The 26,217-nt window shown below is 36.9% G+C and overlaps 1 protein-coding gene across 3 annotated transcripts in view; it reads right to left on the bottom strand.

Annotated features, from left to right (window-relative positions):
* The window catches only part of LOC150089705 (phosphatidylinositol 4,5-bisphosphate 3-kinase catalytic subunit alpha isoform-like), a 291,320-nt gene that overhangs the window by 36,656 nt on the left and 228,447 nt on the right, over positions 1-26,217 (bottom strand). For all 3 annotated transcript variants that reach the window (XM_090389607.1, XM_090389609.1, XM_090389608.1), the window contains 2 exons: positions 12,175-12,253; positions 8,644-8,814 (listed from right to left, as the gene is read on the bottom strand). In XM_090389607.1, the coding sequence (XP_090245733.1) occupies positions 8,644-8,814; positions 12,175-12,253 (250 nt within the window). The remainder of the gene's footprint in view (positions 1-8,643; positions 8,815-12,174; positions 12,254-26,217) is intronic.

Raw genomic sequence — 26,217 nt, 5'->3', positions numbered from 1 at the left:
TTATTAATTATAACATATGATTCTAATTCTTTTCACTTCATTGCACATATGTTACAATGTAATATTCATTCAACTTTTTTTAAATATATCTAATTCCTCTCCTGGATGTTAACAAAAATTGAAACGCATCCAATGTTCCACAGAGCTTTGGTGATTTAATAAAAGAAACATACAACATGCACTTGACAATTTAATATGTAGTCAGCGTTTTCGTAATGTACTTATTTTGTACTGGATTAAAATTTGGAATACAACAGATATTTCAGAGACATTGTAATTAATGGAATAAGCAAATAGTTTAAACAAATAACAGGATAAAGAAATAATTGGTTTACATAATTAGTAAATTCATAATGTGAACATATCAATTAAAAGAAATAAGTTAGATGTTCACAGAGCAACCGCTAGGAATCTTTAATTTCTACATGGCTATCATCATATTAGTATTAGTAGTGACAAATGATGCAAGAAAGCAAGCTTATACACTATTAGCAAAAAAAAAAAAAAAAAAAACCCCACCTCAACCCTTCATGTATTACCTATTCATCCCCTCTAACAGTTTTTCAAGTTCTTCCTTGAATTTATTTAAACTACACACCTCTAAAATACCAGATGGAAGTTTGTTCCCACAATCAACTATCGCTGGCTGAAGTCAAGTTTCCACTCATATATCCTGCAACCAATTCTTAAATTTGAATTTATGCCCTCTCGTGCATAGTCTGAGCAAGAGGAAGGATTCCATCGGTACTGAACTTATTCAATCCATACCTCAATTAGATTTCCTCACAATTCTACAATTTGCTTCCACAAATGCATTCGGAGCTATATGCAAGTACTCAAGATGTGGCCTAACCCTTTATACAATAGAATAATCACCCCCCTTTTCCCTTCTATCAACATTTCTGTATATCATTTACAAACTCCATGAGCTTTCCTGGCAGCCTGTCTGCAATGCTCATAGAACTTCACAGATATGAAGTTATAAGAGCAGAGATACATTAACGTGATATTACTGCTACACATATGAAGCACCTTGCATCTGTCAATGTTAAACTTCACTTGCAACTTCCCAGTCATCTGCATAATTTTGCTAGATCTTGTTGCAGTAAAATACTGTGATTACTACTGATTCTCATTAACCACTCTGCCAATCTTCACAGCAGCTACAAACTTATACATTAAGCCTGATATGCTTTCATCAAAATCATTAATAAATACTGAAAACAATAGGTCAAGCACTGATCCCTCGGGGAATCCAATGTTAACATTAGTCCAAGAAGATCAATGCCCACTGATAACCACTCTGTCTTTCCCATTCAATCATTCCTTTATTCATAACAGTAATTTGCCCTTAAAGCTATAATGCTCCAATTTGTAAAGCAGTCTTTTATGTGCAACAGTATTGAAAGCTCTTCTGAAATCTAAGTAAATGTCAAATTATTTTTTTTTTCATCCGGTTCCTTTGTTACTGCACCATAGTATCAAATTAGACTGGTTAGATAAGACTGCCTATTAACAACGCTGCTGTGACTGCAATTATAATGCATTCACAGAATGGACTTTAATGGTCAGTCTAATAATGGTTATAATGCAGCCACAACATGAAATTAACTGTGACTGCAGTTATACAGTAGTCACAGCATGGATTTCTTAAGGGGTGATCTTTTTTATATATTTACCTTCTACAATTTCTTTTCCACTTTTCTCTCAGTTATCATAAAATTATTCAGCTCTGTTAGAATTTGATATACTTCTGGCATCCCTGTCTGTAAAAAATTCCTACTGTTTGAACGTGGATGCAAAATAACTATTCAGTTTCTCAGCAAACTGCGCAGGATCATCAACAGTTAAACCATTCATATCTAATGAACAAATGTGATTTATCCCCCCTTCTTCTAGTGTTTACATAATTCTTTGTTGTTTTTCTTTGCATTCTTTGCCAGGACTTCTTGATAATCTACCTTAGGTTATGCAACTTCCTTTGTGACTTGATTCTGGACTTGTTTATATCTGATGTAGGCTTCTCTATCGCCTGATAATTTATATAGATCCAATGCATTCTTATCTGCCACCAGCCTCATCAGTATCTCTTAATTGGTATAAAAAGCTTAGTAACATCTACATTACATCCCTGAATGATTCCCATTTAGAATTTGACCCTTGTAATATCATCAGCTGGTCCTACTATACAGTATTTAAAAACTGTCTCAGACAATTTCAGTCATTTTTACGAAAGCCAAATCTCTTCCCCTTGTTCTCGACAGTAGTCACATCTTTAAGTAGATCCAGAGTCAATATACTGTGATCATTTCCACCCAGTTCTGTTATCTGGAGATTCTTAATGCATCAAGATTCACTTCTGATAATCAGATTGAGGTGTATCGCTTCCTCTCATTGCTTCTCTAACATGCTGGTATAGAAAATATTCATCCAATAAATCCACACAAGTCTTACAACCGTGTGAGTGACCAATTCACACAGTCCAGTCAATATCTGCAAAGTTATTAAAGTCCGCCATTATTAGACATTCTCATTTACTGGCCCATTCTATGTCTGTATAGCTGTTCATTATACTAACGAGTCATTAGTCCTATAAGACACTCCCACTCTCATTTTTGTTTTCCCAGTTCTCATGTCACACCAAACCAACTCTATATTGCACTTGTCTCCCATAACAACTAGAAGCACTGCTACAGATTTTGTGCTTGTTAATTAAGAGCATAACCCCACTCCCATCCTTCCTTTCCATACACACTGTACCCCCCCATGCTCAAATTCTGCATATCTTACATCTGAGTGACACCATGTCTCCAATATCCTCACAATACAGTCGATTTCAGTCATTTGGGACACATCGGAACTAGTGCATTTTGGCCCAATTAAGCGGCTGCCCCAATTATCTGAAGTTTCACGTAAATAGTTAAAAATACAATAGACACCCCCCCCCGCTTTACAATTGATTCACTGTACAATCAAATCACGTTACAATGGACTCACCGTAGTAAAGTACCGTTCACTATACAATGTGTAGTAAGTGGTGGTCATTGTGATCACATTTGTGAATTGAATTTTAAATTCTATTAAACAGAATTTAAATTCAAGAAACTTTTCTTGAATTTGCTGAGTTTGCTTGAATTTCCTATTGCTTGCTGAGGTTCCGAACATTTTTATCAAGAAGTAGCAGCAGAAAGAAGTTGTGAATGAGATTGACTGTGGCTGATCCGAACCTAGATCCAATATAGTTAGGAAAGGATGCTACGCAGTTGTTTCTCATTAAGGTTATTATTATATTAATACCACTCTTATACCATGCAAAATTAATAATATAGTTTATTAGGCTGTTCGCCTATATTACTATACATTAAAGCGATGTTTTGGGTTTGGTATTTGGTTTTTAGGAGCATTAGCAACTAAGGCCATATTGCTCCGGGAATATGCGGTGGTCATTCGCTGACCTTTCTGCATCCTCTGTATTTGGTGGTGATGGGCTCGAACCCTGGTCTAATCGATAAGCGTGTGCTACACACTGCTGCTCCTTCCCACCTGGCTACGGAGGCACCTGATGTTTTGGGTATCTTACCAACACACCCAACATCAGACCATGCTGTTGGGGAAACAAAAAAATAGAGAAGGTTACAAATTTGGAATATTAGTTACAATTAATTACAATTACCAATATTACAATTAACTATCAATATTGCAATTACAATTTGCATATTACGATTCTAAAGTATTAAGTTTGATTATGGGTATCGGTAAGATCCTAAACCAGCCTGCATACCAACCCTGATGTTCAGTGTATGGGAGAAAAGGTCACCCCCAAGCTTCCATTACGCAAGAATCCCGGATCCAGGATAAAACTTGGCACCAGTACCTTGGTCTGATACAAGTATCGGTAAGATCCTGAACCAGCCTGCATACCAACCCTGATGTCCAGAGTATGGGAGCAAAGGTCATCCCAGGCTTCCACTACACAAGAACCCTGGATCCAGGATAAAACTTGACAATATCCTATTGGCTAATAAAGTTAATCACTCACATATAAATTAACTGCTGGCAGTGCCTCTTGCCTGTATGCACATCAGGTTTCTGGAAGCATTGGCAAGAGGAGTGTCAGCAGGTAAGAATTTAATCATTTTGTATTTACCTTAGATTTCATGTTTTCCATTGTAATGGCAATTCAAAACTTAATACTTTAGAATCGTAATTTGCAAATTGTAACTTTAAAAATCTGGTAATTGTAATTAACTGTAACTGTAATATTTTGAAATATTCAAAACTTGTAACCTTTTTCTATTTCCTCAGCAGCATGGTCTGATGATGGGTATAAGCAAGATACCTGAAATGTCATTTGAATGTATAGTAATGTAGCGAACAGCCTAATAAACTGTATTATTAATTTTATGTAGTATAAGAGTGGTATTAATATAATAATAAATTTAATGGAAAACAACCACGTAGCATCTTATCCTACTATATTGTATACAATATAGTTAGGAAAGGAATTTTTTCCAATTGAAAAATTCCAAATTTTCAAATGAAGTGATGTACAATTTTAAAATTATTTCAATGTCTGTGTCAAAATAAAAGTACACATAACTTTAAAAGCATTAAAGATAAATATAACCTCTGTTACATGTTTAATTGGGAGTTTTTCTTTCATATGCCATTTGGCTGTTTAGACAAATGGAAATTCACCTTCTGGTGATACCATTTAACAATTAACAATATTGAATCTAATCTGAATACAATAAGCCTAACTGCTTATTGGTGAGAGTCAGCCACCATTATTAGAGGAGCCAAACCAAATGTAACCATACAAACATGTTTCAGTAAACTTGTCCTGTTGTCCCAAAAGGCTAAGTAAAACATCACATTTTTTGTTGGTTTTGTTTTATTATAGAGCAAAAATCCAAAATAAAGAAATAAAGTCTAAGTAGTTAAGCAACAATGCAGAAAAATACATCAGTCAGTACTTGTACTTTTTTTGGAATTTATAAAATCTTTTATTACCTATAACTATATAATAAAATAAGGTTTTACTACAAGTAACAAATAGAAAGAAAGTAAACTTAAACAACAACAAATTTTGTCAACTACATTGAGCCACAGAGCTTGCCCCTTTGCTCATTGGCTAAGTTTCTTAGAATAAGAGCGAGTAAGGTCATATTTTAAAGGAGCCTTAAATGACACTGGTCGGCATCAATTTCATCCCTGAAATAATTTCGACATGTTCTCATAGGAAATATGTTCAAAAACTTAGATACGTGATTAAAAAGTTTCCATCACCCTCAGTTTTAAAATATCATAGGTTAATGACTGAAAACCATCACCTGTAGTTGGTTCAATCATCTTTTCCATCTATTTTTTCCCTCCAACATTTGGAAGAAAAGTGGGGATGTTTCTAGAACTCTTAATGGAGTTCTCTAGAAACACTGATCCTTCTAGAAACTTCTCTACCAGTATATATACAAGCGGGTTCCGCACCAAGCAAGCATTTTTGTATTTCAAAAAGTAAGTGTTTCAGAGAGAGAGTGGCGAACAAAGCAAACAAGTGGTTGTGTGCATTAGTGTAAAATCGTGAACTGTGTATAAATTAGAAATAAAAATCTACAATTTCTTAACTGTATTCTTATGTGTATGTATACCTCAACCATATATATACCTCAACCATACAAAAAATACGTTACATTCTTGCCAAAATGCACCTGATAGCCGAGAAGTGGTATTAAAATCACAGCAGAAGCCACTGTCACAACTGTGAGAAAAGTCTATGAACTCTATTTTGAATGTAAGGTTGGAGATCAAGATAAAGCATGGGGTCCAAAAATTTCCTGTAGCACGTGTTCAAGGACATTAACAGGCTGGCTTAGAGGTAGTCATAAATCAATGCCTTTTGATGTTCTGGTGATATGGCAAGATCACATAAATGATTGGTACTTTTGCATGACCAATATTTCTGGTTTTTCCGGGAAATCCAAGCATAAAGTAGAGTATCGGAACATACCTTCTGCTCTAAGGCTGGTTCCTCACAATGATACAATGCCACTGCTAAAGCCACAGAAACCTATTGACATGACTCTGATTTAGGATTGGAAAAGGATTCTCCATAAGATGCAGAACCCAGAACAAGTACAGATCCAGACTTTTAAACTCTTCATACTGCAAAGCCGTATCTAATCACTCAGGCAGAATTGAATGATTTGGACCTCTCCAAAACTAAGGCTCAATTACTAGGATCACAGCTTCAGCAGTGGAATCTTTTTGAAAATGGTATCAAGGTGTCTTTTTATAGGAAGAGGCAATCTAACATAACGACCTCTTGCTCCATGGATGGTGCTTTGGTTTATTGTAACAATGCCCATAAGGAATTAACGAAAGAGTTACATCTGGAGCATGTCCCTGAGCAGTGGAGCATTTCACTGATTCATCCAAGATCAGTCCAAAAGCAGTTTTACTCACTGATGGAAATAAGTATCCATCTATACCATTGGCCCATGTAGTTCACATGAATGAAACGTAACAGAATCTAGGTTCTTTTGCAAAAAATATGCTATCAAGAATACAAATGGAATATCTGTACTGACCTAAAAGTGGTAGCTTTGCTGACTAGGTTGCAAGGTGGATACACTAAATACTGCTGCTTTTTATGTGGGTGGGACAGCCGAGCAAAGGATTGCCACTACAAGGTACAAAAAATGGCTAGACTGTTCAGAAACTACAGAAGGCCAGAAAAATGTAGCACATCCTCCTTTGGTGGATAAAACAAAAATCTGTTTACCTCTATTGCACAAAAATCTAGGTTTTATGAAAAATTTGTGAAAGCGATGGACAAAAAAGGAGAAGGATTTTCCTGTTTGGAGCAAAAGTTTCCTCGAATCAGTGAGGCCAAGGTAAAAGAGGATTTTTTTTTGTGGGTCCTCAAATCAAACTACTATTCCAAGATGAGGAATTCGCTAAAAAATTAAATACTGCAGAAATAAGAGCCTCAAAGGTATTCGAAAATGGCAGACATTTTCGAATACCTTCGAGAACAATGCAATGTGAAATAACAAAATTACAGTGAAATTGTGAATGAGCTAATTTTAGTGTATAGAGTTGGGATGCAACACGTCCTCAAAGCTTCATTTCATATATTCTCAGTTAGACTTTTTTCCTGAAAACTTGGGAGCAGTCTCCAATGAACACTGAAAGGTTTCACCAAGTATTTCTCAAGTGGAAAAAAGATACCAGGTAAAATGGAGTCCAAAAATGTTGGTAGACTACTGTTGGAATCTCGTACAGAAGACACCACTGAACGATTATAAAAGGCAAAAAATGACAAAACAAGTTTTGTTATCAGATAAACATTTCTGTAAATAGAATAAGGTTAATAGACCCATTGTTCAATATCTGGTACTGCATGTAACATTTTCTTAAAATACATGAAATCTTGTTTTACTAGAAACTTAGCTTTTGACTTTAATCCCTTCTCCCTTAAAATTGGTGGGTGTTACAGCAATATGGTTGCCATATTTGAATTCAGCAATGCCAAATCTACAAGAATCACCCGAATTTTAACAGGGAACAAAAAAAAAAAAAAAAAAAAAGTTTTTTTTTTTTTTTTTCGCCCCCATTTTCCTGACCAGTGTTATCATTTATGGCTCCAAGAAAGTAGTATAAATACTGCTTTACTGAAGAAGTTCAGTTTTATTAAGAAAATAAGACTTAAAGATGAATATTAAGTACAAATGCAATTTTCTAATGCTCATAGTAATTAATCTAATATTAACAATCAGACAACTGTTAACCATAGTATAATCTTACTACTATCAAGAGTGCTTGCAAACTGCAACTGCTCTCAGATATGTTATTTCTTTTTCGGTTAAGATGTAGCTGTCAGCATCAATAAATGAAAATTGCAAGGTTTTATTTTTCTTTTAAAAACATTTTTTGCTTACCACTTAGGGTCCAATTTTCCATTCAAAATCAGATCTTGTAAAAATGTGATTATATTAAAGAGGCATCCCAGATTGGGTTACAGAAAATCTGGTTACTTTAACCAAAACACCCACAGATGGAAACAATTCTGAAATGCAGAGATGCATACAAATTTCAATCTAGATTTTTAATGCTGGAAAATTCCACCATCCTTTTCTTAGTGTCATGTGGAGACCAAGTCTTTGGCACAATTTGCAGTTTAGACTTTTCCATTTGTAAAAAGTCATTAATGACAAAGCTGAAAGCTCAAGTAGCCTGTGAGCTTAATGTTTGACTTGAATTTGACATAAACCTGTTCAGAGTTTGTCCAACTTAAAAACTGTAACGTGAGTTTAGAATGCATAGCACCAGAAAGCCAGTTCTTTCCTGAAGTAGTGATTTTCATATGAAGTAAACTTTATCAAAATGTATATCTGTTAGCAACCACATATATTGGTTAAATAAGGTGATTCCATGCCAGTTTCTTGAAGTAAGCTTATAAAAGCAAAACAACACAGGAAAGAATTTTGTTAATGTATCCTTATTCAATGGAACATACTTGTGTTAAATTTTTTGCTAATTCAGTTACAGCAGCAATAACCAAATAGTCCATAAATTCATAAATTACTTGTTATATTACAACATTCTAAGGTAACTTATAAACACATTTCTGAATAAACTTACATATTTCCTACATTCTTTTCTTTGATCCACTTATGTAACTGTGTGGAATCTACCTGAAATGCTGCCATTCTTCCTCCTTTCCTTTGAATGTTCATCACTGTTTTAGCATTACAAACCACCTCTATCATTCCAACATGCTTTCCAGTTGATAAACATGCATATGGCATCATCCTGAAATAATAAAAATAATGAAAAAAAAAAACAAAAAAAAAACTATTTATGGTTGTTCTTAAATACTAGGCATAAAGATAAGGTTGTTCCATGATTACACACATTTGAGCAGTTAAGTTACTTCGGTTCTAAGCCAGAAAGCTTTTCCTTCATGCCTAATTAATTTTTTCTCATTTTTCTTTTTTAGTATTTGATTTTAGTTTCATTCATCACTGCCATGTATCTGATAAAATAAAGCCTTCATTCTTATTTTTGAATCTGTGTGTTTCCCTCTCTTTTCAGCTTAACATTAAATTTTGAAAATCAAAACCTTCCTACAGTAATTCTGAAATACAGCTTTTATCTAGAGCATTATAATTAATAGTGGCAAATGATGCAAGAAAGCAAGCTGCTACAGAACAGCAAAAAAAAAAAGGAAAAAAAAGGGAAAAAAAAAGACGCCTCCCATTTCACCTATTCATCCCTCCAATAGTTTGTCTAGTTCTTTGAATTTATTTAAGCTATCAACTTCCACAACAACAGATGGAGGTTTGCTCCAGCAATCAACCACACACTGGTTAAAAGCAAACCTCCTCACATCTATTCTGCAACTATCATTCCTCAATTTGAAATTGTGCCACCTCACATGTGTAGTCTGAGCAAGAGGAAGAATCCCACCAGTATTGAGCTTGCTCAATCCATTCAAAGCCTTAAAACACCTCAATCAGATCATCTCACAGGTGCCTAGTCTCCAGATGTTGCAATTTATAACCTTTCTTGGTACAAGCACCTCTTTGTTCCATTCACCAAAACTCTTTGCCCTTTTCTATATTCATTCCAGCAGCTCTATATCCTTCTTAAAATGAAGTCTCCAGCCCTGTATTCAGTACTCAAGATGTGGCTTGACTATTGCTGTACACAATGGGATGATCACCTTATTCTTGCTAGAAAAATTCCTGTATATCACTCACAAAAACCCATAAGCTATCCTGGCAGCCTGTCTGCAATGCTCAGAGAACTTCATATCCGATGCACAATTACACCCAGGTCTTTTTCGTTTCCCACTACCCCGAGTAGTGGGAAATGAAAAATTTACTGCTACCATATGTAGCACTTTACATTGTTCAATATTAAACTTCAGTTCCCACCTCTCAGCTCATCTGCCCAACTTTTCTAGATCCTGTTGCGGTAGCATACTGTCATAACTGTCATTAACAACCCTGCCAACCTTTGTATCATCTGCAAATTTGGACATTAAGCCTGACATTCCTTCATCAATAGCATCAATAAATATAGAAAATAACAATAAGCCTGACACCGAACCCTGGGGGACTCAAAAAATAGCATTAATAGAGTCCTCGTTGTTCGGTGCATGGACTGCATAATTACCTGCGGGTAATTGTGCAGTTCATTGATTACCAATCCCTGTCTTCTCCCACTCAACCATCCCTTTATTTGTAGCAGCAACTTGCCCTAAATGCCATACTGTTTCAATTTGTACAGCATGTCTTTAATTTATAAGACAAAGTGAGATTTAAAAATATAAATAACAGTGTTGAATAACATGCAACTGTTTGGCTCCTTTATGCTATTCATACATAAGCTAGCACACACAAATGTTACTAGTTTTCTTGTATTTATATTCTCCAACATGTGTCTGCCCAAGAAATTCATACAAAAATTTGCAGTAAACTCGTTTTCTTCATAAATAGATTTTCACTTATTTATTCCAATTTATGACAGGGAATCAAATCTTGCACAAAATCAATTTTAATACAAATTTGAGTTATTTTTTTTTATCTCTGCCCAATTCATATTCCTTAGGACTTGTCAAAGATATTCTTCCATGCACGACAAGCTATGGCTTGGTAGTTGGGAATCTAAAATACCGATGGCACCAATATTCCGGTCCCACTTGAGTGTCAAGTTGATTGATTGGCAGTCCAATCATTCTGTGACAACCAAATCCTCTGCTTGCACTTTCACAATGGTGATACTGCTAGTAACCCCCCCCCCCTTCATGAAAATCCCAAACACGAGAAGTATTAGAGCCTATAGTACTTAGTACCGTGCATGGGTTGGAAATCCTTGGTGTAAGAATCCCCACATGCAAGTCTGAAACACTGCACCTGACCACCCAAGTGTGTGAACTTCTACCATATGCAATACATTGCATTCGATGCCTCCACAGTCTTCTGACAAGAGAATACTAAAAGAATAATGAACAATACTGATGTCAAGAAAGCTCCATGTGCTCATGCCTCCCATGGTCTTCTGTCAGAAGACCATGGGAAGTGTTGAGCGAAGCATATTGGATATGGCAGGAGGTAGTTTACTTGTTCTCCAAACTATGCTCCCTTTTTATACTTTCTTATTCTGCTTGAAACTCGCTCACACCCAGAAAGTTTCTAAAAAGGGTGACAAATTTCTCCCTTACAAATATTGCCCCCATTTCACTTCTACTCTTTTCAAAGTGACGGAGAAATCCAAGTGTCAACTCTCTAAACTATCTCAAAACCTTCCATCTGTTCAATGATTGCTAACATGGATTCTGTCAGTGTCAATCCACTGGCGATATACTGCCTTGTGTTACTCATGTTTAGACAAATTCAACAGAAAATTTTGGTGAAACTCAAGCAGTTTCTCTTTACATTTCTAAGGTTTTTGATTGTCTATGGTTATAAAGGTCTTTTAAACAAGGTGCTCTCATCTACAGATCCATAGATGCTCCCATCTTATGGATCAGATAAAACTGAACCCCAAAGTTCAGTTCTTTCTCCCAACATGAGGTTTTAATAAAGAACCTTGTGTTATTATAAATCAAGTTTTAAAAGCCTAGTTAAAAAATTTCCCAGTTAGCACATATTATGGCATGTAAACCTCTATACTTCCTATCTAGATTAAGGATAATTCAAAACAGAATTGTGTTTGTGCCATCTTTTCGTGTTATAAATTTTGTTAACTTCTCTTTATGGGGAAGAACTAAAAGTGTTCCAAGGTGAAGTGTTAAAATTCAACTTGACATAATATACATAATTTTATGGAACCCAAAAATTCAGGCCTGAAGACTGATTTCGATATTAAAATCTGAGACAGTTAATTTTAATTAGTTATTAGGATTATTTGGAATCTAACTCCAATTGTCCACTACATACCAATAAACTAATTAAAATACTTCATATGGAAGTGTCTTTATTAAATTTTTCTTGCATATTAATCTGTAAAATATCATCTCTAGATACTAACCATCGGTTGCCAGAAGTGCACCATCTTGTACTAAGGATAAGTTTCTAATATTCTGGATGGCATGCAAGTAATGTTTTTTTAACTCTTCATATCATAAACATCTTTCAAAAAAGAGACAAGAAATACATATCTTACCTAAGATCTAGTCCTTCATTTTGCCAAATACTATCCATAATTCGAATAACCTGAAGAGTAAGCATATCCTGCCTAAGATCTGAAATGAAGGAAATTGTTCTCATTAGTTTTAATTACAAATGTTTCAAATCAGATTTTTTTTTTGTAGATATTCAAGGAGTGTCAGCAACTATGATATAATGCACTCTACTTAGGCTATTGACAACAAGTATGTTTGATTTTAGTATTGTTATTCATTACTCTGTCTGTTACTGAATTAGGCAATCTTATGAAATGACAGAGGTTGATCAATCAGGGTAACAAAAAATATCTTGAATACTGTCTCGATTGCCAAGAGGATTTTGAGCATAAGTGGGTTGATGGTAAAAGCTGTCCAATGCATTCTTTGAGAAAGTTGGGCATTTTTATATGATGTTAATTGTTAGGTTTTTTTTGCATCTTTGGCATTCTGTGTGTGTGTGTGTGGGGGAGGAGCTCATCTGCTCTGAGCAGGTAAGAGCGGACAATGTCTGCTCTTACCAGTTATCTTAAAGAAGCTAACAGCCAGATTCCGAATAAGAATCTGGCTAAGATAACTTCTTTCTGTCTTTTTCTTCAAGCTGAAATTTCTGGTTAAACATAGGAAATCCCTCCCTGAAAGTTACAAACTGTTATAAAAGTCTATGAGGGAAACTCAAGGAGTAAGTTTTAAAGTGGCACAAATAACTTACTGATAGAAGAGAAACCACCGATGATGGCTCTTGATGTGGCCAGCAAATTACAATGTTGAAAAAGTGCAAAACTTGTTTGTACTGATTGAAAAATGGCTATGAGAATGACAAAAGAAGAGTTGGAGATAAGCAAATAGGATGTTTATCAAAATTTAACCATCAATCTGGAAATAAAGGTCTGTGAAAATGTGGCAAACCACTTAACCCATGACCACTAAAGTGAGGCAAAAATAGGTGTGCAATGACCTTTTGGACAATCAAAATAGCACTTTCTAGATAACTTCATCACAGGAGATGGTGAATAGATATTTTAGTAAGATTCTGAGATAAAGAAGGTAGAGTGGATTACAGTAAGTTCTAAAAGAATGCAGGGAGGGAGGAAGCAAAAATAAATAAACAAATCAAAATTCAGATTTCTTTTTGAAAAAGGTACTCTTCATTTGGCATTCATTTCCACAATGGATTTCTGAAGTAAAAAAAAAAAAAAAAAAAACTTCTTCAGATGAAACATCCTTCCTGCTCTCCTGAATTGGTTCCATCCAACTTCTCTACTCTAAAGTATCAAGAACTTTGCTGAAAAGGACATATTTTGGGTCTTTGGAGAAAGGCCAACAGTGTACACCAAACCCTTAAAATTGGAAGAATTTCTGGAAGCACCAGAAATGCTTCCAAATCATGGCAGGATAGAATGGCTTCATGAGTGCTGCCCAAGGGAGTTACAGTAAAGGGGATAAAGCAAATACTGTAAAAGAAGGCTGTATAAAAGGGTTAAGGAGGAACAAACTAATCAACAGTACAAAACAAAAAACAAAAACATCATTGTATAACCTCTGTGTCATTATCGAGAGTCAACCACTGAAATAGCGAGAAACGATGGCAATGTGTAAGCTTCTGTTATACATGTAAATTTCATTTAAGTAAATAGTAATTAGATTTTGAATTCAGACCAAGGATGCCTCTATGTGAGTGAAACGAGTTATGAATAATCTGTGATGAAATATAATCAGACCAAAATTGATTCTACTCTTTGTTATGGTTATCCCACTCTATTTTAAGTTAAGTTAATCTTATTTTCTGCCTTTCGAATTTGCTGCAAATGTTTTATGATTTGGTATTTTAATTTTTGTTTTACTTTGTAATTTTAGTTAGTTATTTTATGTTGCACATTTGTATTTTTAGGCTTCCCAATTGGTTCCAGCCAGTGTGGAAATTTACATTTTGTGTGTTGTGTTGTTTTCTGATTATTAGGTTAATCATATTTAAGATGCAGTTTTTATTGAATCTGTCTTTATCAATCACACAAAAAAGCATCTATGGTTCTGCTATTTGACAGGCCATGACAGAAATGTAGATGTCTGGGAATTTCCACCCTGAATCTGTTCTCAAAAAGCTGCTAAATCCATAACTGATGGCATAGTTTAATTTTTATCTTTGATAGAGATTTTGTAAGTTATTACTTAGTGTCGGTAAGGGTATCCAATCCACGTATTTTACAAGTTTTGCAGCTCCGGAGAACGTGAAGTTTTTAGCTATATTTAGCCGTTTTATTGACTTAATTGTTACACTAAATTATTTTCTATAAGTAGTTTATAGATCTAGTCAAGATCCTTGGTTTATTCTGAATTTAGATAGCAAGATTTTGGAAGTTAATTAATATTTAGTGTCCGTAGATTTACCGCTCGTAACTTGTCGCCATTGTTACACAATACAATGTTATACAATGTTTACTTGTTAACAGGAGAGATTGCTTCTACAGGGATGGGATACACTTAAATAGAAAGGGTGCAAGAATATTTGCTGATGCTATCGAGGCAGTGTTAGGTGGGTCGGAAAACTGCTAGCTTGGGGGGAGACAAAGACCAATAGATTGACAGTAGCCACTGGCAGAGGTGAAAGAGATTCTTGCACTGCTTCTATTAGAATGAGCAGAAGCCTGAAAAACAAGATGCATGGTATTTCAGAGACTGCTGGGAGCCATTGCGGTACAAGTAAACACATGGGTTGTGTTAGGGTAGCTAAGAATAGAAACAGGTGCAGGTATACTTGCGTGTACACCAATGCTAGGAGTTTAGTAAATAAATTTGATGAATTTGAGGTATTGCTCAAAACATCAAAGGCAGATATTGTTGGGATATCAGAGACGTGGTGTCACACAGATATAAGGGATGCAGAAATGCAATTTGGGGAGTACAACGTCTACAGAAAGGATAGACAGGATAGGAAGGGGGGAGGGGTTATGCTATTAGTTAAGAAACACATAAAAACCAAGGAAGTGAAGCCAGTCGACATCGCTGGACAGTGCAGTGTTGAGTCAGTTTGGTGTGACATAAGCATTGGGAGATCAAAATTGAGAGTAGGAGTGTGCTATAGGCCTAATGACTCTGATGAGTATAATAAGGAACTGTACAGGGAAATAGAGTGGGCCAGTAAATCAGAGAGTCTTATAATGGGAGATTTTAATTTCCCAGATATTGACTGGAATTTGGGGGCTGGTTACTCACACACTAGCAGGGCTTTTGTGGATTTATTGGATGATTGTTTTTTACATCAGCATGTTCGGGAGGCAACTAGAGGGAGTAATACTCTTGATTTGATTATCAGCAGTGATTCTTCATGCATTAAGAATCTGCAGATAAATGAACCACTAGGTGGCAGTGATCACAGTGTGCTGAAGTGGGATTTACTGAAAGAGGTAACTACCATTAGGGGTAAAGGGAAGGGTTATTGCTTCCGTAAAGGCGACTACGATGGACTGAGACAGTATTTAAATTCTATACAGTGGGACCAACTGATGATGTTACCAACAGCAAATTCAAAATGGGAAGCATTCAAAGAACTTATCTTGGAAGCTACTAGGCTTTACATACCAACTAAGAAATATTGTTCAAGGTTTAGGCCAAAATGGATGTCAGATGAACTAATGAGGCATATGGCAGAGAAGAAAAATGCATGGGATACTTACAAATTAACACATGACACAGAAGCCTATGATAGATACAAGTTGATATGCAACCAAGTTACAAAGAAGGTTAGGCAGGCGAAGGCAGATTACGAGAAATCCTTGGCAAGGGATGCAAAGAAAAACAGCAAAGAGATCTTTACTTATGTAAACTCTAGAAGGAAGGGGATGAATCAGATTGGTCCACTTGATATTGATGGGTCAACTGTTGATGATCCTGCTCAGGTAGCTAACAAACTAAATGAATATTTTGCATCGACATTCACACATGAGGAGTTATTCAGCAAGGGGAATGCCAGAGGTGTATTCAACTCTAGCAGTAAGCTACAGAATCTTGAAATAACTGTGAGTAAAGTGGAGGAGAAACTGTTGAAGATAAACACAAGAAAGGCACCCGGGGTGGATGGGATCTATCCAGTTATATTAAAGGAGGCAGCAAAGGAAGTAAGCAAACCCTTAGCCATAATTATGAGAGCTTCCTTGGACTCAGGGGAGGTACCCATAGACTGGAAATGTGCAAATGTGACCCCAATTCACAAAGGAGGATCAAAGGCTGACACAAGTAATTATAGACCTATGAGCTTAACTTCTGTTCCAGGAAAATTAATGGAGGCACTGGTTAAAGAAGCACTGCAGGATCATTTAGACAAGACTTCAGTTATAGCTCAGACACAGCATGGTTCTGTTAAGGGGAAGTCTTGCCTGACCAACTTGATTGGATACTATGATGCAGTCACAAAAGAACTGGATGCAGGGAATAACTTTGATATTATATACTTGGATCTTAGAAAGGCTTTTGATACTGTTGCACATGGAAGACTGCTACACAAATTGGAGCAGTGTGACATTGGAGGCAAATTGCTGCTATGGATAAAGGGGTGGTTGAGGGGGAGAAGACAGAGAGTGGTAATCAATGGACACTGCTCATCGTGAACTAATGTTATTAGTGGAGTCCCTCAGGGCTCAGTGTTGGGTCCATTATTGTTTTCTGTATTTATAAATGATATTGATGATGGTATATCAAGCTTAATGTCCAAGTTTGCAGATGATACAAAGGTTGGCAGGGTTGTCAAGGACACTACTGACACTATGCTGCTGCAACAGGATCTGGAAAGGTTGAGCAGATGGGCTGAGAGGTGGCAAATGAAGTTTAACATTGACAAATGTAAAGTACTACACATGGGAAAAAGCAACCCCAGAGCAACGTATCAACTCTGTGTTACTACACTGACAGTGGTAGAGAATGAAAGGGACTGCAGGCAGATATGAAGTTCTCTGAGCAGTGCAGACGGGCTGCAAGAGTAGCTCATGGAGTATTGTCAATGATATACAGGAATTTTTCCAGCAGGGATAAGGAGGTGATTATTCCATTGTATAAGGCAATGGTCAGGCCACACCTAGAGTACTGTATACAGGTCTGGAGGCCTCATTTCAAGAAGGATGTAGAGCTGCTGGAACGAGTACAGAGAAGGGCAACAAGATTAGTGAATGGAACAAAGGGGTGCTCTTACGAAGAAAGGCTTAAGTTTTGCAAATTACAGTGTCTGGAGACTAGGCACCAGCGAGGTGATCTGATAGAGGTGTATAAAGCCTTGAATGGTTTAAGCATGCTCAATGCTGATGGGATTCTTCCTCTAGCTCAGAAAAATCACCCGAGAGGGCATAAATTCAAATTGAGGAAAGACAGATGTAGGATAGACGTGCGGAAATTTGCCTTTAGCCAGCAGGTGGTTGGTAGGTGGAATAGACTTCCATCCCTTGTCGTGGAAATTTATAGCCTAAATAAGTTTAAGGCTCAGCTGGACAGGTATTTTGAACGAACAGAGGGGTGAAGTGGAAGTGGGTTTTTTTTTTTTTGGCTGATGCTGCATAAGCTTGCTTTCTTGCATCAAATGCCTCTACTAATGCTAATGCTAATGCTAAATTATTTTCTATAAGTAGTTTATAGATCTAGTCAAGATCCTTGGTTTATTCTGAATTTAGATAGCAAGATTTTGGAAGTTAATTAATATTTAGTGTCCGTAGATTTACCGCTCGTAACTTGTCGCCATTGTTACACAATACAATGTTATATCCCGTACTAGATAGCATTAGCTTAGTATAGTATTATCGATTAATCATGTTAAACTTCATTATGAATTAAATTGTACTTTTTTAACTAAATAATGACTTAGATTATTGTTGCTCGCTCAGTAAACACACAGTAGGTGTTATCGGCCAGGAGTAGAAATTGAATCCCATGGGAAATTGAAACCCTCCCGATGTGGAGGGGTAACCTGACGTTTTTTTCTTTAGAATCACTGGTTGACTAGTGGATAAATTGTTTATTAAAAAAAAAAAGGCAAAGGAAGCCCACACGAGAAGCACGGAAAACTACAAAAAAGTTTACCGGTGAAACCACATTACGATCATTTTTTACGATGCCAGAACTTCCAATATGACTCTGTTCGTGATTCAATTAGTGATTCTAAAGAAAAAGGTCAGGTTATCCCCCCCCTCACTTCAGGAGGGTTTCAAGCTCCCGTGGGATTCAACTTCTACTCCAGACTGATAACACCCACGGTCTGTTTACCAAGCGAGCAACAATACAAATGCCATTACGGCAAAGTACTCTTACTGGTAAATTTCGTCGAACTTTTGCATGTTTCTCATGCAGGCTTTCTTTACCTTAGCCACGTAACGTTATTAATCAATACATAACTTGATACAGAAGTTATATAAAGAAACTTGGAGATAATACTCAAAATTAAAAAAAAAAAAAAAACATATAAAGTGTTATATAACTGCATTGGGATATAAGTTTAGGGTTATAATTTTCTACTGAAATTGAATTTTATTAAAATTAAATCTAAATCATGATTCAGACCAGAGCAGAAAAACAAAAGGCTCAAGCTAACAGGTGCTGCGATTCAGGAGAGAACTGAGGGGGGGCAGTTACCCTCTGAATCACAGCCTTTTAAAATGCACAGCTTGCTTAATGTTTGTGGGTCAATCAGGTACGTGACATGATATTGCCAGGGGGAATGTGTGTGCACGGGATGCAAAGAGTGTGAGGACATCAGGTGACAGCTCAGCATTGTTATGGGCCTATATGAGAGCTTGAAGGACAGGGTGGATGCCCTCGAAGGATCTAAATTGAAGGGCTCATCAAGCTCTCAGCTGCCCACCAGAGCATGCACTTGAACATCATGCAACACAGCGGCAACCCACAAGGCAGAATGTGTTGGTCCCACAGGAACTAGTAGTTGTCGGTGACTCTATTGTCAGGGGAAACGGGGAATATATTGTGCAAAAAGGATTGGTGGACCAGGACCAGGGTGTGTCTGCCAGGGGCAAAGGTTGATGACGTTGAAGAGCAATATCATCTTTTAAGGTCACAACAGGTGATATTGTTGCACATGTTGGCACTAATGATATTAAGAGTAGGGGACCGGCGAAATTACTAAACAAGTACAGATCACTGTTGAAAAAAAAGCCGTGAATTAGGGTTGAATTTCAAAGTATCTGCAAATCTGCACAGACATGATAGGAGGGAGTATATGATGAGAGTCTTGTCGATCAATTTGGCCCTGGAGAGATTGTGCAAGGCTCATAGGGTAGAATTTTTCTCAGCCTGGTCTGCAATTGTTAACAGGGGAGACTGCTTTTACAGGGATGGGATACACTTAAATAGAAAGGGTGCAAGAATATTTGCTGATGCTATCAAGGCTGTGTTAGGTGGGTCTGAAAACTGCTAGATTGGAGGGGACACACACGGACTAATAGATTGACAAAAGCCGATGGCAGAGGTGAAAGTGATTCATGCACTGCTTCTATTGGAATAAGCAGCAACCTGGAAAACAAGATGCAGGGGATTTCAGAGACTGCTGGGAGTCATTGTGGTACAAGTAAACACATGGGTTGTGTTAGGGTGGCTAAGAATAGGAAGAGGTGCATGTATACTTGTGTGTACACCAATGCCAGGAGTTTGGTAAATACAACGGGTACTAGGAAAGTTTTGCAATATGACGCAACAATGAATCACAGGAAGCTGCTTGTTGCTGCATGTTGAGACATGTTCATACGTGCATAGTAGCTGCCGCGCCAAGTCGATGGGCTCAGTTATTCATTAGTAGTGAGAGTGTAAAGTGCTTGCGATGGCATCGTGGTCACGAAATGAGATAAGGACAGTTTTGCGGTATAATTTTGTGCGTGGTTTAACCATAGACCAGTGCTTAGAAGAAATCACTCTTGCACTAGATGATGATTGTCCACATCGTACAACGATATTCAGGTGGTATAGAGAATTCCAAAGGGGAAATTTCACTCTGGAGGATTCTGAGTGGCCGGGAAGGCCACGAACGTCAGTTACGGAGGAAAACGTTACTGCTGTGAGTAAAATGCTTGACGAAAACAGGCGAGTGACCTACCAACAGATAGAGGATACTTTGGGCCTAAATGCACCAGCAATTTGTTCGATTCTGCAAGATCATTTGCACGTGAAGAAACTTTGTTCTCTCTGGGTGCCGCATCAACTGACTGAAGAGCAGATGACACGACGTGTGACTTGGTGCCGGGAGATGTTAAAAAAGTTTGATAAGCAGAAACCTGGAAAACAAAGTGCTGGGAATTTCAGAGACTGCTGGGAGTCATTGCAGAACAAGTAAATAAATGGGCTGTATTAGGGTAGCCAAGAATAAGAACAGGTGCATGTAAACGAATGCTAGGAGTGTAGTAAATAAATCTGATGAATTTGAGGTGCTGGTCAAGACATCAAAGGCAAATATTGTTGGTATAACAGAGATGTGGTGTCATGCAGAATTGGAAGGTTAGATAGGATAGGAAGGGAGAAGGGGTTATGCTATTAGTTAAAAAACACAAAATCTAAGGAAGTGCTTCCAGTTGACATGGGTGGACGGCACAGTGTTGAGTCAATCTGGTGTGACATAAGCACTGGGAAAGCAAAATTGAGAGTAGGAGTATGCTATAGGCCTAATGACTCTGATGAGTATAATGAACAGCTGTACAGAGAAATACAGTGGGCCAGAAAATCAGATTGTCTTATAATGGGAGATTTTAATTTCCCAGATACTGACCGGAATTTGTGGGTTGGTCACTCACACACTAGCAAGCCTATTGTGGATTTATTGGATGATTGTTTTCTAAGCAACACGTTTGGGAGGCAACCAGAGGAAGTAATACTCTTGATCTGATCAGTAGTGATTCTTCATGCATTAAGAATCTGCAGATAAAGGAACCACTAGGTGGCAGTGATCACAGTGTGCTGATGTGCAATTTACTCAAAGAGGCAACTATCATCGGGTAAAGGAAGGTTTTTGCTTTCATAAAGGTGACTACAGAGGTCTGAGACAGTTTTTAAAGTCTATATAGGGGGACCAACTTATGATGTTACCCACAGCAAATTAATAAATGGGAAGCATTCAAAGAATTAATCTTGTAAGCTACTAGGATTTTGATTTCAACTAAGGAATATTATTATTGTTGTTAGCCATATGGTGCAAGGAAGCTTGAGGCTTTTGCTGCATCAGCCAAAAAAAATGTTCTTTATGCTGGGGAGATAGAGAAAGAACAAAAGTCAGAAGTAGAAGGGAATCACCAAAAAAGAGCAGAATGATGATATCCAGCTCAGGAACTTGGGTGTGTCAAGCCCATACTCACCAGATGTGAGCCCTGGGGTTATTCTTCAAGGTTTAGGCCTAAATGGATGTCAGATGAACTAATGAGGCATGTGGCAAAAAAGAAAAATGCATGGGATACATATAAATTAACAGGTGACACAGAAGCCTATTGAAGATATAAGCTGGTCTATGTAATCAAGTCACAAAGTACGTTAGGCAGATTACAAGAAATCTTTGGCAAAGGATGCAAATAAAAACAGCAAAGAGTTCTTTACTTACGTAAACTTTAGAAGGAAGGAGATGAATCAGATTGGTCCACTTGATATCGATAGTTCAACTGTTGATAAACCGGCTCAGGTAGCTAACAAACTGAATGAGTATTTTGCATATACATTTACACATAAGGAGTTACATGGGAGGGGAATACCAGATGTGTTTTAAATTATGGTAGTGAGTTAATTGATTTTTTAATAACTAAGAGCAAAAAGTGGAGGAGAAATTGTTGAAGATAAACACAAAAAAGGCACCTGGGGTGGATGAGATCTATCCAGTTATATTAAAGGCCATAAAGGAAGTAAGCAAACCAACCCTTAGCCATAATTATGAGAGCTTATTTGGACTCAGGGTAGGTACCCATAGACTGGAGATGTGACCCCAAATTCACAAAGGAGGATCAAAGAGTGAAACAAGTAATTACAGACTTGTTAGCTTAACTTCTGTTCTAGGAAAATTAATGGCGGCACTGAAGTGTTGTCTACATGATCTGAAGGATCATGTAGACAACACTTTGGTTATAGTACGGACACAGCATGAGTTTGTTAAGGGGGAAGTCTTGTCTGACCAATTTGATTGGATACTATGATGTGGTCACAAAGGAACTGGATGAAAAAAAAATTATATCATATACTTGGATCTTTTGATACTGTTGCACATGAAAAACTACTGTACAAAATTGGAGCAGTATGGCATTAAAGGCAAGTTGCTACAATGGATAAAAGGATGGTTGAATAGGAAAAGACAGATAGTGGTAATCAATGGACATTAGTCTTCGTGGACTAATGTTATTATTGGAGTCCCCCAGGTTTCAGTGTTGGGTCCACTGTTGTTTTATGTATTTATTAATGATATCGATGAAGTCTAAGTTTGAAGACAATATAAAAATGTATAAGTTTGCAGACAATATGAAGATTGGCAGGGTTGTTAATGAAAGTAATGACAGTATACTAGTGCAACAGGATCTAGAAACATTGAGCAGATGAGCTGAGAGGTGGCAACTGAAGTTTAACATTGACAAATGTAAAGTACTGCATATGGGTAGCAGTAACCTCAGAGTAACATATCAACTGTGTTGATATGTTACTCTGAGGTTACTACACTCAGGGTGGTAGAGAATGAAAAGGACCTGGGGGGGTAATTGTGCAGTCAGATATGAAGTTTTCTGAGAAGTGCAGACAGTCTGCAAGAGTAGCTCATGGTGTCTTGTCAATGATATATAAAGGAATTTTTCTAGCAGGGATAAGGAGGTGATTACCCGGCTGTATAAGGCAATGGTCAGGCCACACCTTGAGTACTGTATACAGGTCTGGAGGTTTCATTTTAGGAAGGATGTAGAGCTGCTGGAATGAATACAGAGAAGGGCAACAAGATTAGTGAATGGAACAAAGGGTTGCTCTTACAAAGCTTAAGATCTGCAAGTTACAGTATCTGGTGACTAGGTGATCTGATTGAGGTGCATAAGGCCTTGAATGGTTTTAGCAAGTTCAATGCTGATGGGATTATTCGTCTTGCTCAGATTAATCGTCCAATGGGAGATAAATTCAAATTAAGGAAAGACAGTTGTAGAATGGATGTGTGGAAATTTGCCTTTAGCCAGTGAGTAGTTGTTTGTTGGAACAAACTTCCATCTGTCGTAGAAGTTGACAGCTTAAATAATTTCAAGGCAGAACTAGACAAACATTTGGAGTGAATGGATGGGAAAATGGGAAGGGAATTCTGGGAATTTTTTTTTTTGGCCTTTGCTGTATAAGCTTGCTTTCTTGCATCATATGCCTCTAGTAATTATTATTTTTTTATTATTATTAGCCATATGGTGCAAGAAAGCCTGAGGCTTATGCTATAGCAGCCAAAAAAAATTTCTGAGTTACCCTGAGAGAGAAAACAAGAGTCAGATGTAGAAAGGAATCACCAAGGTACTCCCTCCTATCATGTCTGGGTAGCATACTCTAACTCCTAATTCCTTCTCAACATTGCTCTGTACTTGTTAAGTAAGTCCTTAGATCTCTTACTCTTAATGTCATTAATGCCAATACACTATCTTGTATTATGCCCTTAAAAGATGACATCTGTGCTATGTCATCAACTTTTGCTCCTGGCACTATTCCACCTATTTTTTTTGCATAATATATTTCCCATATCCCTGACAATAGCTAATTCCTGTGGGACAAGCGCATTCTGCATTGGGAGCTCCAGTTGTATTGCCTAATGCACAAGTGGAAGTTTTGGCATTGAGGTGCATACCAGAAAGCTTCTTAGCCCCTAACTTAAGTCTTCCTTTGTGGGTATCTACACTTTCTTAAATACCCATCAGAATGCTGAGTTGACACCTAATATCCTCAAACTCTTTACACTGAACACACAAGACATCCTCCTTAGCAGTATTCTGTCCTGTTCAAGATAGATCCGCTTTCCAGAAAGCTTTCAAACACTTCAACTTTTATTATTTCCCACACGTTATCTAGTCTAATATAAGAGTCTCAGGTTGTGTATTTCATATTAGCACACAAACATGCCTTCACTATTTCAGACTTTGTTATTCCCACTTTTGCTTGTTTTAATTTACCTCGTCTCATGAGCTTTTATTTCATTGTTTTCAATATACACTAAGTCAGGGCCCATCAAACTGGCACCCTTCATAGAATTCTTTGGTGCCTGTTACCAAGGCCATGGCAAGTCATTTGCCTGGGAGGTGCAGTAAGTGTAAGATATGATTGGATAATATTTTATACAGATTTTATTTTTTAGCTGAATTTGTGGTAATTCACTACAAAGTAGCCAATTATGTTCGAAAAGAAAGCTCGATATTTAACACTGTTGAGAAGAAAGAAACAATGTAACTTAGGTTGAGTCTCCTACTCCCACCTTATCCATTAGAATGAACACCCTTACCATCAGTTGGTAGTTCACTGTCGCAAAGTTAGTGAAAAACACAATGTTTTGGAAAGAGGAGAAGCTTGCTCACTAATATTACACTGCAAAGACGATAATTTAACCAACTCTCATCCAGAAATAATTGGTAAATATATATGAAATATAATTATGAAATATGCTTTTGAATTAGAACTATGAATTCATTCTGCTTTTTTTTTGTAGTTTATTTTATTTCAATTTAACAATTTTTTAGAATTTAATTAAATTTTTTATTTTATGAAAAAAACTGCAAACACAAGAGGTATTAAAACCTATAATACTTAGTATTGTGCATGGGATAAAGGTTGCAAAGATGAAAGAAGATACTTGTTGACTTTAGACTTTAACTTCTGTGATTGTAATTTTCAGGAAATAAGTATGAAGGAAGGCTGTTCCAGAAAACAGAAGTTGAATGAATAAATGAGTTATAAGAAAAGTCGGTTCTATGAGTTTTAAGCTGGACAGCAAAAGGATGTTGACTGGTTGTGGCATGTGTTCGGACTGCACTGAAAGAGAGAGAGCGGGAATTGTAGAAGCCAATTCAGAAGAACAGTGCACATGGAAATATCTATGAAACAGAGCATCTATGAGACAGAGTGAAGAGACTGTTAGAGATGAGTCACTGATTAACCTAACTTTCCTCTTTTGATTGGAATTTAGAAGCTTGTGAGAGGTTTTGGGATTTCTGTGATTTGTACAGAGTGAACCAGCTGTTTGGAAAGATAGTAATGCCGAGAGCGAAAAAGAAAGCCCAGTCTTTTTGATGCAGAGGAAGCAATATTTGTAATGTGCTTAGGCCAGGGGAGATTAGAAGTTGGAATAATCCCAATAGAGATATATACGATCTTGCCTAGGAATGAGTGTCATCGAAGATAAGCATAGGAGTAGAATTCTTTTTGTGAGATGTAAGACAAGACAGAATTTTAGAAGGATTGAAATCAACAAAGTTATCTTTGCTCTACTGGAGACTTATCTGAAGATCAGTATTTAAGGAATTGGTAATGGAATTTCGAGAAATTGAAGATGTTTGTGCAGGGCAAGGTTTTTCAAACTGGAAGGTGGAATGCAATGTGCTATCATCAGCAAAACTATGGATAGGATTTCCAGTCAACGGAAGGACATTAATATACAAGATGAAAAGAGTGGGAGAAAGAACTGAACCTTGGGGAACACCAGCATTAGTGGAGAAGTTAGAACTGGGTGAGCGATCAGAGAAAACTGGATACCCAATTACAAAAAAAAAAAAAAAAAAAAAAAAAAAGGCAAACCATAAGAAGGAAGCTTATTTAGAAGACCTTTATGCCAAACATGATCAAAAGCCTTTGAAGTTTCAAGAGTAACTGCTTGAGTTTCATCAAACTTTTCCACTGAATCTGTACACAGATGGAATCCATACTGGTAATCACTGATCAAATGGAAGGTTTCTACATGGTTCAAGAGTTCACTTCACAGTTAATTGATTTCTCCATTACTTTAGAAAGAGTAGAAGTAAGTGCAATGGGATGATAATCAGATGGGAGGGATTTGCCACCCTTTTTAGGAATTCGCTGGATATTAGCAAATTTCCAAG

This window comes from Mastigoproctus giganteus, chromosome 2 (genome assembly GCF_048544385.1).
Source record: "Mastigoproctus giganteus isolate SK-2022 chromosome 2, ASM4854438v1, whole genome shotgun sequence".
NCBI classification, from domain to species: Eukaryota; Metazoa; Arthropoda; class Arachnida; order Uropygi; family Thelyphonidae; genus Mastigoproctus; species Mastigoproctus giganteus.
This window is presented reverse-complemented; position numbering and strand designations above follow the sequence as displayed.